The sequence below is a fragment of the Mustela nivalis genome (assembly GCF_964662115.1).
Source record: "Mustela nivalis genome assembly, chromosome: 6".
Lineage (NCBI taxonomy): Eukaryota > Metazoa > Chordata > Mammalia > Carnivora > Mustelidae > Mustela > Mustela nivalis.
The window spans coordinates 101855879-101868809 of NC_139025.1; the positions used below are offsets into that span (position 1 = coordinate 101855879).

The 12931-nt window shown below is 43.1% G+C and overlaps 2 protein-coding genes across 5 annotated transcripts in view; one reads left to right on the forward strand and one right to left on the reverse strand.

Moving 5' to 3' along the window:
• The window catches only part of SPG21 (SPG21 abhydrolase domain containing, maspardin), a 17050-nt gene extending 9467 nt beyond the window's left edge, over positions 1-7583 (forward strand). Inside the window, 4 exon segments of the mRNA XM_082737307.1 lie at positions 2262-2384; positions 3372-3479; positions 5461-5601; positions 6862-7583. Of these exon segments, the coding sequence (XP_082593433.1) occupies positions 2262-2384; positions 3372-3479; positions 5461-5601; positions 6862-6978 (489 nt within the window). The 3' untranslated portion in view covers positions 6979-7583.
• Positions 7294-12931, reverse strand: part of ANKDD1A (ankyrin repeat and death domain containing 1A) — a 47218-nt gene continuing 41580 nt past the window's right edge. For all 4 annotated transcript variants that reach the window (XM_082737178.1, XM_082737176.1, XM_082737174.1 and 1 more), the window contains one exon: positions 7294-12924. In XM_082737178.1, coding sequence (XP_082593304.1) covers positions 12863-12924 — 62 coding nt within the window. In that variant the 3' untranslated portion in view covers positions 7294-12862. The remainder of the gene's footprint in view (positions 12925-12931) is intronic.

Sequence of the window (12931 nt, forward strand, 5' to 3'; positions counted from 1 at the left end):
TTTCTGGGTTATTTCCTTGAGATATGTTTCCAAAAATAGAGGGAATAGAACATTTAGTCTGTCAGCAGACATTTTGCACATCATGACACGTTAAGGGTCGTCAGCTTCCAGAACAATGGGAATGGTGGGATGATTTGTGGGGCAACCAGTGGGGGGCTTGTTTCTTTTGAACCATCCCTTCATTGAAGATAACATTTCAAGTAGTTTGATCTGTATGTAATAGTCACCTTAAAGCTGACTTAATGTGGGTTCTTTCATTGCTAGTAAGGCTAGGCTCTACCCTTTAAAAAAAAAAAAAGAAGAAGAAGAAAAGAAAAGAAAGGCCCAGTGAATATACATACCTGTATGACCAGGTTGATTTTCCCCGAATGCTATAGGTAAACATTGTTTTCATGATTTTCACATCTCTTTAAAATTGAAGGGGCAGCTGGCTGGCTCAGTTGGTAAAACATGCAATTCTGGATTTCTGGGTCCTGGGTTTGAGTCCCACATTGGGCGTATAGCTTACTTAAAATAAAAATGGTACTCTGGTCTTTTTAAAAACTATTCCTGATGTTATCTCAGCAGTTTGCTGAGCAATTGTGCAATAATACATTAGCTACAAAGAGTTCATGTCCAGACAAGGCACTAAAGCTCATTGATTATTTTTGATGATTTTAATGTTGTTTTAATTGCCAGAAGCCTAGACTGCCCCTACTTTGTTTTCTTTTTATTTTTGTTTTTTTCATTGTTTAGGCACCACACCCAAAGCTCTTGGAATCCCTCCTTAATACTTACCACCAGGCTCACCCATCCCCCCACCCCCTCCCTTTCAAAACCCTCGGTTTGTTTCTCAGAGTCCACAGTCTGTCTTGGTTTGTCTCGCCCTCCATTTTCCCCCAGTTCATTTTTCCTTTCCTTTTCCTCCATAAGTTGGGTGTTCATCCTTTCCAATAGAGGCATAATATTCTGTTGTATATATGAACCATATCTTCTTTGTCCAGTCATCTGTTGAAGGGCATCTTTCCACAGTTTGGTGACTGTGGACATTGCTGCTATGAGCATTGGGGTACATATGGCCCTTCTTTTCACTACATCTGTGTCTTTGGGGCAAATACCCGGTAGTGCAGTTGCAGGTCATAGGGCAGCTCTATTTTTAATTTCTTAAGGAATCTCCACACTGTTTTCCAAAGTGGCTGCCCCTAATTTGTGCTTCTGCATGTGAGCTATATTTTCTCAGGTATCTGAGTGCTTGCTACATGCCACACATTGAGGCTACAGGGGCAGGCAAAGCCAACAGGATCTGCCCCTCACAGGGGGTACCTAGGCAGCATCACCTTGAGAAGATGTGGAAGCCGTAGGAGGCGGGACGGAGAAAGGTAATGAAATATGGCCAGCTGTGCTTGTTGAGGGAAGCTCAGCTAATTTCCAACAAGCCATTCCGTGTAGAGAACACGCGTCAGAACGTAGTCTGCTCCTTTTAGAAGTCATTTCTAGCATAGGTTTAAAGAAAGTAGTATTTGCCCTAGACAATGGCTGTCAGTATTTGTAATTAATGTAACAAATACCAACTAAAAATCACATACAGAAATTCGTAGATTGAATTGCTTTGAATTAGTCCAGTTGAATCTGCTTGTAGCAAACTTCGGGAGGTACAATAACTCTTTCATTTTGCTATTTTGAAATACCAGTCATTCAAAAGGTGATAGAAACCTGAAGGTTGAAATCTTAAGGTTTCAGTTTTCTTTTTTTTTTTTCCCTTAAGATTTACTTACTTATTTCAGAGGGTGAGGAGGGTAGAGGGAGAGGAAGAATCTCCAGCAGGCTCCCTGCTGAGCACAGAGCCCAAGGCAGGGCTTAACTCCCATGACCCTGAGATAGTGACCTGAGCCAAAATCAAGAGCCTGCCACTTAACTGACTGAGCCACATAGGTGCCCCAAGTTTTCAGTTTTCTAAAGGAAATAGTTTAGCCATTAGAAATAAAACCAATTAGTTAAAACAAAATCTCAGAATTATCAAAATGTCTACCTTGGTAAAGATGTTTGAAATACTGCTTATAATTATTCTAAATCCTCAAATAAAACTTTGATCATATTAAACCATAACTCTTTGGGAGTTTGGGAAAATATATGTAAAAACAAGATGCTTCAAAAGCAGCTGTTTGGAAGAAGAGACCAGCTCTTTTTATCCTTAGATCCTAAGTACCTAGCTAATACAAAGCTGTAGTAGTGAATGGAATATTTGTTATTTTTATGTAGTCTTGCAGATTTAAATTACCAGATCTTTGTTTTACAGCTTTTGGCTAATGCCATCATTTATGCTCAAAAAAATCGTTCTCGGAAACTTTTCATCTGGCCCAGTGGACCCTATGATGGCTGATGCTATTGATTTTATGGTGGACAGGGTAAGGATCATGGCATTTGAAGGGGGCCACCTTGTACTAGGAATTTTCATGTCTTCTTGGTTCCTGATGATCTGTCTGTCTCATTGAGTATGTATTAGAGATGTTTGTTAAGCAGTCTTCCATATTTACTTTAGTACATCAACGGATATTAACTGCTGGTAAGTAATTCATCAGAATCACTTGAGGGGAGCTTTTAAAAATACAGATTCCGGGGGCGCCTGAGTGGCTCAGTTGATTAAGCCGCTGCCTTCAGCTCAGGTCATGATCCCATCGTCCTGGGATCGCGTCCCACATCGGGCTCCTTGCTCAGCGGGAGCCTGCTTCTCCCTCTCCCTCTGCCTGCCACTCTGTCTGCCTGTGCTCACTCTGACAAATAAATAAATAAAAATCTTTAAAAAAAAAAAAAAATACAGATTCTGGAGGCACCTGGCTGGCTCAGCTGGTAGAACGTGCGGCTCTTGATCTTGGGGTTAGCATGGAGCCTACTTTAAAAAAAAAAAGAAAGAAAGAAATACAGATTCCAAAGCCTCGCCAGCCCATTGAACTGGAATCCCTGGGCATTGGGTCTGAGAATTTATATTTTTACTCTACTCCCCGCCCCCCATTCTCCTCCCTGAGGGAGTCTGAAGTAGCGAGTCTACACACTTGCAGTTAAGGGGCTACGGGGCTAGATGATTTTCGTGAGTTCTCTTCCAGCTCCAAAATCTCTTAAAAATGTTGATCTGTCAGTGTGGGGCTTTGGAAAATGGCTCGCTGCCCACAGGCACCTGATTGAAGAGGCACAGGTTGAAGGTTACTGAATGCCCAGAACAGCGCCACCAGCTGGGAAGCCCAGTGCTGGTCTCCCGGGTACATAGTATTTCCTCACAGATGACCTGGCCTCCACACATGATGCCACCTTTCTAAGCACAGATATCAGCTGTGGATTTAATGTAAACGTGAGGCACAAAATTAATCCAAATACTTTGCCTGTGTTTCTTCCTGCAGCTGGAAAGTTTGGGGCAGAGTGAACTGGCTTCAAGACTTACCCTGAATTGTCAAAATTCTTACGTGGAACCTCATAAGATTCGGGACATCCCTGTGACCATTATGGATGTAAGCTTCCTTTTAAGTAAAATAGATGCTTTACCTTTTTAAATGTATATATAAAGAGCTTCCTCATACTTATTTTATAATTTTTCAGTATGCCTCTTCAAATGCTGCCTTGGATTTTTTTTTTTTTTTGGACAGCCCACCCCCCAGCTTTTTCAATTCTAAAACAGTCAATTTATTGCTTATCCCATATTTTCCCTGGTAGGAGTAACACCCTTGAAATCAGAATAAACATGAACAGGCATGGTAGTCCTTACCCATTTTGATGTATTTTTTGCTGTTGTCATCTCCAGATATGTGCAGCGAAGAAAACTTGCCTCACAGGGCAGAGAATCAAGAATTCCATAAAGTCTAATAGGCACAAAAGCTTGCTTCTTATATTTTTTGAGTTGTGGTTGAATATACATAATGAAATTTACCATTTTAACCATGTTTATGTGTACACCACCATCCATTTCCAGAACTTTTCATCATCCCAGACTGAAACTCTGCACCCATTAAGCACTAGCTCACCAGTCCCTCCTCCTCCCAGACCCTGGTAACCAATATTACATGTTATATATAATATTATATACTATCTCTATGTATTTGACTAGTCTGTGTACCTCATGTCAGTGGAATCTTATAATACTTGTACTTCTGTGTCTTGCTTATTTCACTTAGCAGAATGTCTTCAAAGTTTATTCCTGTTATAGCATGTTAAAGGCTGAATAATAATTTTATTTTAGTATATACCACATTTTATTTATGAAGTCATCTGTTGATGGGCATTTGGGTTATTCTACCATTTGACTATTAAGAATCATGCTGCTCAGAGTATTGGTGTATGAATGTGTCTGTTTGAATGCCTACTTTCACTTCTTTTGGGTCTGTACCTAGAAGTAAAATTGCTGAGCCATATGGTGATTCTGTGTTTAACTTTTTGAGGAACCATGATACCATCTTCCACAGTGGCTGTACCATTTTACATTCCCACCAGCAACGCACAAGAGTTCCAGTGGTTCCATATCCTCCCCAACACTTGTTATTTCCTGTTTTTGTTTTTTTTTTTATAATGGCCATGCTAATAGATGCAAAGTGGTATTCCATTGTGTTTTGGCTTATTTTTTTTAAATCATGTAACTTGCATACCATGTAACTTTGCCTCATAAACGGATTTATTGCTAAAATCAACATGTTTTTAAGAATTTATTTTTGTCAGGAAATTAGCCATTACAAGTATGTAAATAATAATTTCTCATTCTCAACGGAATCTCTACATTCTGACATTTGCCATGGGAGAACGAGGTTTTCAGTACTCTTGGTAAAATATTTGGTCCTCAGTACATTTGCACTGCTTGCCCATTTTTCCAAACTGAGCTCACCACTTGGGTACATTGTCACTGAAAACGGTGTATAAGCTTCAGCACATTGGAGATGCTTTTTATGTGTGCTTCATTTAAAAAATTACTTAAAGCTTATTTGCTTGTATGTACACATAAGTTTATGTGGGCATTAAAAGATGTCTAGAATCATATACTCCACAAACTGCTAACAGTGGCTCCCCCAGGAAAAGATCTGGACTTTTTCTTATACTCTTAAAAAAATTTTTTGGCTTTTTTTTTCTACTGAGCATATACTACTTATGTAACTGTTTTTAGGTAATAAAGTAAAAGTTCTTTTGGGATTTTAGTGATCTTTTTGAAATTAATTGGCTTTCACTATTAATATTCTTTTAGTTTAGTCAGCTGTGTTTGAGGAGAAAAAATTCATGACATGATTTTCCCCCAGTGAATGCAAGAGATGTTTGACAACAGAATCTGTAGCTTATGTTGGAGTTAGAAGTCACCAGGGATGAGTAGGAGATGGCCTGGGGTTCAGCAGTGTCTCTTCACAAGCAAGAAATGCTTTGGGAGGCACGTTCCACAATGTGCAAAGAACATACTAAAATACTGGTAAGCTTCAGCTTTGTGGTTTTTTGTTTTTTGGGTTTTTTTTTTTGAAGGTATTTGACCAGAGTGCACTTTCAACTGAGGCTAAAGAAGAAATGTACAAACTGTATCCTAATGCCCGGAGGGCTCACCTTAAAACAGGAGGCAATTTCCCATACCTGTGCAGAAGTGCAGAGGTGAATCTTTATGTACAGGTAAGTCCCAGCTTGGAAGCCAGAGCACTTTGAATGCAAAGTGTATGGTTTGAAACATAAAGCTATTTTTTCTTTTCTTTTCTTTCTTTCTTTTTGATGGTAGAGTAAGAGAACTACAGAGTTCTCTGTAGGAATGAGGCATTCACTTGAAAAAGGTGGTTTACATTAATAATTTATAGCAGAATTCAGCTGGGTATATTAGAGACAGTTGAGTGACTCTCTGCCTACCGTCTCTTTTCTAAGAAGAGCAGGTTCACATCCACACATACTGAAGTAGCCACATCCTATGATGTGACCTTGCCTCCTGAATACAGTAAATTCAGTCAGAGCAGAACACCTTCATGAAGCAGCTTTCTGATCCATTTCTGATGCATTAAAAAAAAATACACACAGGGAAGGGCGCTTGGCTGGTTCAGTCAGAAGAGCATGCGACGCCTGATCTCGGGGTTGTGAGTTCGAGCTCCACGTGGAGTGTAGAGATTACTTAAATAAATAAAACTTAAAAAAAAAAAAAGCGCATACACACACACACACACACACACACACAAACTGCCCCTTCACCCTCTACCCAAATGGGCTTAATTAAAATAGTGAGAAATTATTGCTTTGGTAGTTTGGCAAGAAGTATCAAGATCTTCAAAACCCAGTCGCATCTTTTAGTCCTGTCATCTGCTTGTGGCAGTGGATCCTAAGGAGAGGACCCGAAATTCACAAAAACTCGAGACAGTCATCACGGTCTTACTCAGAACAGCAGAGGATGGGAAGGACCTGAGTCACAGCAGCAAAGTAGAAGGGTGAACACCTACTCACAGAGCAGCGCGCCACCATTGAAAATGCTGATGAAGAGTTTATAGGAACTTTATAGAGACTTGTAACACAGGAAATAGGGAGCAAAGATCCCACATTGGGGTTTTTTCAAAATACCTCTTTGACTTTCCTGTGCTTTCTAACTTTTCTGTAATCGGCATGTGTTCCTCTGTAATTTTATTTTATTTTATTTTTTAAAGATTTTTTTTTTATTTATTTGACAGAGATCACAAGTAGAGAGGCAGGCAGAGAGAAAGGGGGAAGCAGGCTCCCCACTGAGCAGAGAGCCGGATGTGGGTCTTAATCCCAGGACCCTGAGATCACGACCCAAGCCAAAGGCAGAGATCTAACCCACCGAGCCACCCAGGCACCCCTGTTCCTCTGTAATTTTAGAAGTACAAAACATTTCTGTACTGTCATGGCATTGAAAATAACAATCCTGTGTTTCCATAGATCCATTTGCTGCAATTCCACGGAACCAAATACGCAGCCATTGACCCGTCAATGGTCAGCGCCGAGGAACTGGAGGTGCAGAAAGGCAGCCTTAGCCTCAATCAGGAGGAGCAGTAGCTGCGGCATCGCCTGTTGATGACGAGCGGTCCAGAGAGTTCTTGTACAATCAGCGGTGTGAGTGCCTGCTGGGCAGCCACCCCGTTCTGTGGTCAGGTTCGCCGGTGATCACTGTGTTTGGAAGTAGGACTGTTTGTCATCTTTGTGACAGGCGGCAGCTCTTCTGAGCCAGTGTAACTGTTTTGTTTTTTTTAGCTTTTGAATTTGAGGAAGTACTTTTGAAGACTCCCATTTTAAGAATTGTGAAAATTTTGCTACCAAAAGTCTTCTCACCACCATGTTCTTAAGGGAATGTTAATTTCTGAGGTTTGGGGTTTTGTGAGGTTATTTTTTTCTTTTTCCTTTTACTTTCTTTCCTCCTCTCTTTCTTTTTATGTTATTTGCTGTAAATGCTGCACATCCAGATTGTGTATTGGAAGGACATTGGTTATTTTTATGCTTTCTTGGTCATAACCATTATCACAAGTGCCAAGGCTCTCTGTCACCCTACCGTTTGCTCTCCTGCAAAATCAACTACTTCTAATTTCCGGTTAAGCAGATCATTTTCAGTTTTATCTGTTGTCTTTCTAGCCATTACAGTCATTTGGAATAAAAATTCAATTTCAGGGAGTGGCTTTGGTGATTACTGTAGCTGCCCAACTGGGCTACATAGACCTAGGACTTTCTGAGAAGCAGGCCATTGTGTCGTTGGCCAGTCCTTTGTGACATTAGGTAAGTTACCTAATCTCACTAAGGTGCGTGTGCTCCTTGTCAAGTAACGGTAGCCCTTATTTACTGAGCTGTTAGTATGTGCCAGGTACTTTTCATAGGTTCTTGTCTCCTCCTCAGTGGGAATGTCTCTTGAATCTCTTATAGAATGTAAATTCCAATTTTTTTTTTTTTTCCGTTACTCTGTAGAAGAAACAGGCTCATTTGCTCTATAGAATTCCCCACGGCCTGGACTTTGTTGATTGCAGCCTCACAGTGTCCTTTAACTTGTTTCTATGTCCCTGGTATTTGCCCTAAACTGGCAGTTACATTTAAAGGATCATTCAGGTTCAGATTCAGTCTTCTGGGCAGGAACACTTCGTAGGCAGAGCTGTGAACTTCCCACAGTGTCACCTTGGGAGGCACATAACCTGTTTGTCCTGAGTTATGGTGAAGATGACTGGGTGGGGTCAGCCAGCTCCAGTCACTGGGGAATCCCACGGCTGGTTCGGCTGCCAGTCCTGATCCTTGCTGAGACGCGCTGTGCTATCAGAGGGCACAGAGCAGTGACAATAACTCTTATTTTTACCTTCCCATTTATTAACTAGAGTTCTCAAATTTGTTTTTTTAAATCTTACCCTCATCAACTATTTGGTTTCTCTGGGGTATAATTTAGACCAAAAAATCAGCATCAGTGCTTCTTTCCCTTTAAGTTTTCAGAACATTGAGTTAGCCATACTATTTCTGATTTCATCTCTACCACAACCCTGATTAAACTGATATTACAGATGAGACCATGGAGACTGGGAGCGGCCAAGATGGGAAGGGCAGAGCTTGGATACCAACTTGGGTCTGACTATCCCTAAAAGCAGTGATCTTTCCACATAGTGTCTGCTCTGACTGCCCTGTGACTTGAGAACAGTCAGGAGTTATGGAAACATCTGGAAGCCATGAAGGTAGAGCATAATGTTTTTAACTGTTAGCATCTGAGGTTACTTCTCAGTCAATAGGGAGCTGTGGGCAGGGCCAGGCTGCACGTGGTCAGCAGCCCCTTCCTCATCTGGCACAGCAGTGAACTGTGGGACTGCCCTCTGCTTTCTGTTTGAATTCTCCCTGTGTGAGCCACCTCCCCCAGACAGCTTTAACGACTCCATGGCTCAATGCCCTGATGACTGCCATTTCCAGCCCCGACTGATTCTGAGCTGCCCTTGAATGCCTAACAGGCCTATCAGGCCGGACTTCTACAGGCACACCCATGTCCCCACTGCCCAGACCTGCCCCTTCTCTCCTAAACCATCAACTCCATTCCCAGTATCGCTTTTCCTCAGGTTCCCCAGCTAGAAACTCAGCCATCTTGGACCCCACCCATATCCCTATATCTCAGGCTGAAGCAGATACCGAGATGAAGTTTTGGGAGGAAGGTGGTTATTTAGGATCAAAAGAAAGTTGTGGCAGGAAGCAGATTGGGCACAGAAGAAGCTGAGCTATGACACAGGCCTGACCAAGCACCAGTGGACTGTGTAGGGGTCTCTGGAGCTAGGAGTCCCCATTGAAATAGTCTCTTCAAAGCCTGAAAGAGCGGGGGCCCTCCTGCCCCTCCAGCTCATCTGTCCTCCTCCTTCCATGCTTCCGGTGTCCCAACCACACCACTCCCCAAATAGATACATCCCCTCACCACCATACCATTGCACAGACTGTGCTTCTTGCTTGGAATGTGCTTTCCCCACTTCTGTCTTTGTGAGCTTCTTGGACCTTGCTCCCCTTCCTCTTTACCTTTCCCGAGGAAGAACAAATCCGTTTCTCTGAACACACCCATCATCACACCAACCACATGATGGTACCTTATTGGTATTCCAGCTCCCCCTGCCCCCCACACTCCCACTGCACATCACAAGCTTCCAGAGGGCAGGAACTGTGGCTACTCCGCTCTGCATCCTGACTCCCAGCAAACCATCTGGCACAGAAGACACTCAATAAATATTGACCGGCCATGGTGAGTTGAGTGGTGTGGTTATAGAGAACCAATCCACAACAGCTTGTCTGACTTGAAATTTTGCCATATGTCTCCCAAACAAAAGAAACAGATCTTGAATGTGAAAGATGAGTTTCAACATTTCAATTTTATTTAAGAACTTGCTTTTTTGTCTTGAAAAAATACAAAATTCATTTTGCAGAATTCATCCACATAAATGGTCTAAGTCCCATATGGTACAAATACATTTCCTAAATGGAATAAATGGAAGAGAAGGTTCTTCCCCCTCGACAAAGTATATGCCGGGGGCGCCTGGATGGCTCAGTCAGTTGCACCTCCGACTTTTGATCTCAACCAAGGTCTTGATCTCAGGGTCATGAGTTCAAGCCCCACTGTAGGCGTAGAGCCTACTTAAGAAAATGAAAAACAAAAGAACAAAACCACAACATATGCAGAGGAAGGGCACGGAGGTCTGCATGCTGCACGGGGTGGTGGAGGGGGGTGGTCTGAATCTGGCTGTGAACGCTGAAGCCTCAGGCCTACAGGTTACTGCATGTGAAACAGGTTGGTTTCAAAGCTGCCTTTTCTTGCTTTTCATAAGTTCTAGGTGGTTTTTAAAAATTATTAATAGGAACAGTTAAAAAAACTGAGCAGAAAGCACAGAGTTCCCATGCATCCCTCTGCACAGCACAGTTTCTGCTACATTTTTTCGCATTTGTGTTGGTATAGTGTTTGCAGGTTTATCTGTAGGATAAATTCCTCCTGGTGGGATTGCTGGGTCAGAGGGCAAATGCATTTGTCATTTGGGCAGATAGAATGGCAGCTGCCTTTCAGAGCATTGTACTACTGGGAGTTCTCACTGGCCCTGTGTGACAGCTGAAGCCCCTTTCAGGTCTAACAGCTTTTATCCTGTCTCCTCCCCAGGACTCAGGCCCAGCGGGTAGATCTGTGGGGAGTTTTTCTTAGACGTGGGCTCCTAAACTGGCCTCAGCGAGCTGTGCCACATGTGAGAGAGCGCCAGTTAGAAAGTGCTTGGAGGCAAAACTTCCAAGCTATTGCCCTGCGCAGATAATTCCCCACACCTGTGAAACCCTGGCGAGGCTTCCTGAGTCGAATCTTTGGGGTGCCCCGCTCTCACCAGTGTGGCCGAGCCACAGGGCAGCCTGTGCTGGCCTGGCACCCGAGAGCAAAGCTCCAGACCAGCTGGGCTGCCCAGTATACTTGTCCCTTGCCACAGAGGCCTATTTAAATTTCTGGTCATTAAAATTAAACTACACATTCGGTTTCTCAGGCCCACTAGCCACACTTCAAGTACCCAGCAGCCACATGTGGCTGGTTAGGAGTAAACATTGAATAGCCCAGATCTGGAACACTCCCGTTACCCCAGAAAGTTCTGCTAGACCCTGCTTCTCCGGAGAGGTGACCCCCTAGATAGGGCTAGTAAAACTAAGACAACTGTTAGGTCCGTTATTAAACAAAACAAGACTGAGACAAAGTGAAAGTTATTTAAAGCTTTGTTTTATGATAAGTATTAGAAATTAGACTGATTGGTCAGCGGAACGAGACTGAGACAAGGTGAAAGTTATGCACAGCTCTATTCTGTGCTAAGCATTAGAAATCAGATGTCAGGGCCGTCTCTGAAGAGAGTGACCACCCCCAGCTTACAGGCTCACGAATTGACTGACTGACCAGTCAGGGCTGCCTCCAAAGAGGGCGACCCCTCCCCATCTTACAGACTACTTTTTTTTTTTTTTTTTAATATATGTATATATTTATTTTATTTTATTTGACAGAGAGAGAAATCACAAGTAGGCAGAAGTAGGCAGAGAAGCAGGCAGATAGAGAGGGAGAAGCAGGCTCCCTGCTAAGCAGAAAGCCCCATGTGGGGCTCAATCCCAGGACCCTGGGATCATGACCTGAGCTGAAGGCAGAGGTTTAGCCCACTGAGCCACCCAGGCACCCCCCCAGACTACCTTTTATAGAGCAAAAGTCTGGCCACACATAGGGGGCCAATGAGATTGTACTCATGTTAGGTCACATGCAGGTGGCCAATTGAATTGCAATTTACCCTATAGTAGCTGTTTGAACTAATCTATTACTCTGGTCAGAATTGGTGCTCAAGGTTGGCGCCCAAGTGGCGGGGTTTACATTCTTTAGTGGTTAGGGAAAAAGTATGTGTGTTTCTTACTGATTGGATGTCTCCACCTTACAACTCGTCCTTGTATTCTGGGTTCTGTTATCAGGAACCGGCCAACCTGGCCTTATATTCTGGGCTCTGTTATTAGGAACTAGCTGACCATATTTTACTGGTTTCCCAGACTTGCTTCTAAGTAAGTTTCTCTGGGGAGAGGGAGCAGGGTCAGTTTAAGTTTTACTGTACAAACAACAAAATGGCTTTTAACCAAGATGGAGTCACTCTGGTTATATAGGTCCTTACAACAACAATTTAATGTAAGGCGTGTTCCTGGACTGGATCCTGGTCCAGAAAAAGACATGAACGGGTCAACTGACAAAATGGGAATCAGGTCTGAGGAGGAGTTAAGAGTGTGGTATCAGTGTTCACTTTCTGGTTTTGAAAATTATGCTGTGATTAAGATGTTAACATTTGGGGAAGCTGCATTGTGAAGTGTTTTCAGAAATTCTTTGTACTGGTTCTGCAGTGTTTTTTGTTAGGTCTGAAAGGATTTCAAAATAAAAATTTTAAATTAAAAAAACCCTCTAAAACAGAAAAAAAGAGCGTGTGCCTCCTGGAACACGATTGGGGACGATAGAAACAGAGCTGTGGAGTAAGCGTGGTGTTCATGAAAAGCCAGTGAATGAGCGAAGGGCAGTCCATTTTGTGATGGTTGGAGAGACAGGAATGTGGGGTTTGGCCCCCGACCTCAACAGCTGGACTAGCTGCTTTATCCATCTGGGGCCTTAGTGTCCTCTCTGAAAAGATGCCCCTTGCATCTCAGGAGACTGCTGTGAGGCTCCAAGAGCTGTAAAGAACCATACCTGTGGGAAGAGATTACCTGCAGAACCCAAGCTGGCCCCGGTCCAGCCCTCGTGGAAGATTACAAGCCGTGCCCGCTGCTCCTGCTCGGCTGTGCGGTTCAGTACAAGCAGCTGGAGGTCTGTTAACTGTGATTTTTTTTTTTTTTTTTAAAGCCCTCGTGGTGGTCCTCTTCTGTTCAGTGGCTCCCATTCTGAGGCCCCATGCCCCTGAAAGTCTGGCTCCTCTGGTTACATGGCTGTGCACCTGCTGGGGGTCCCCAGGTCAGCATTTGCTTTCTTCCTGATGCTTTCTGCAAG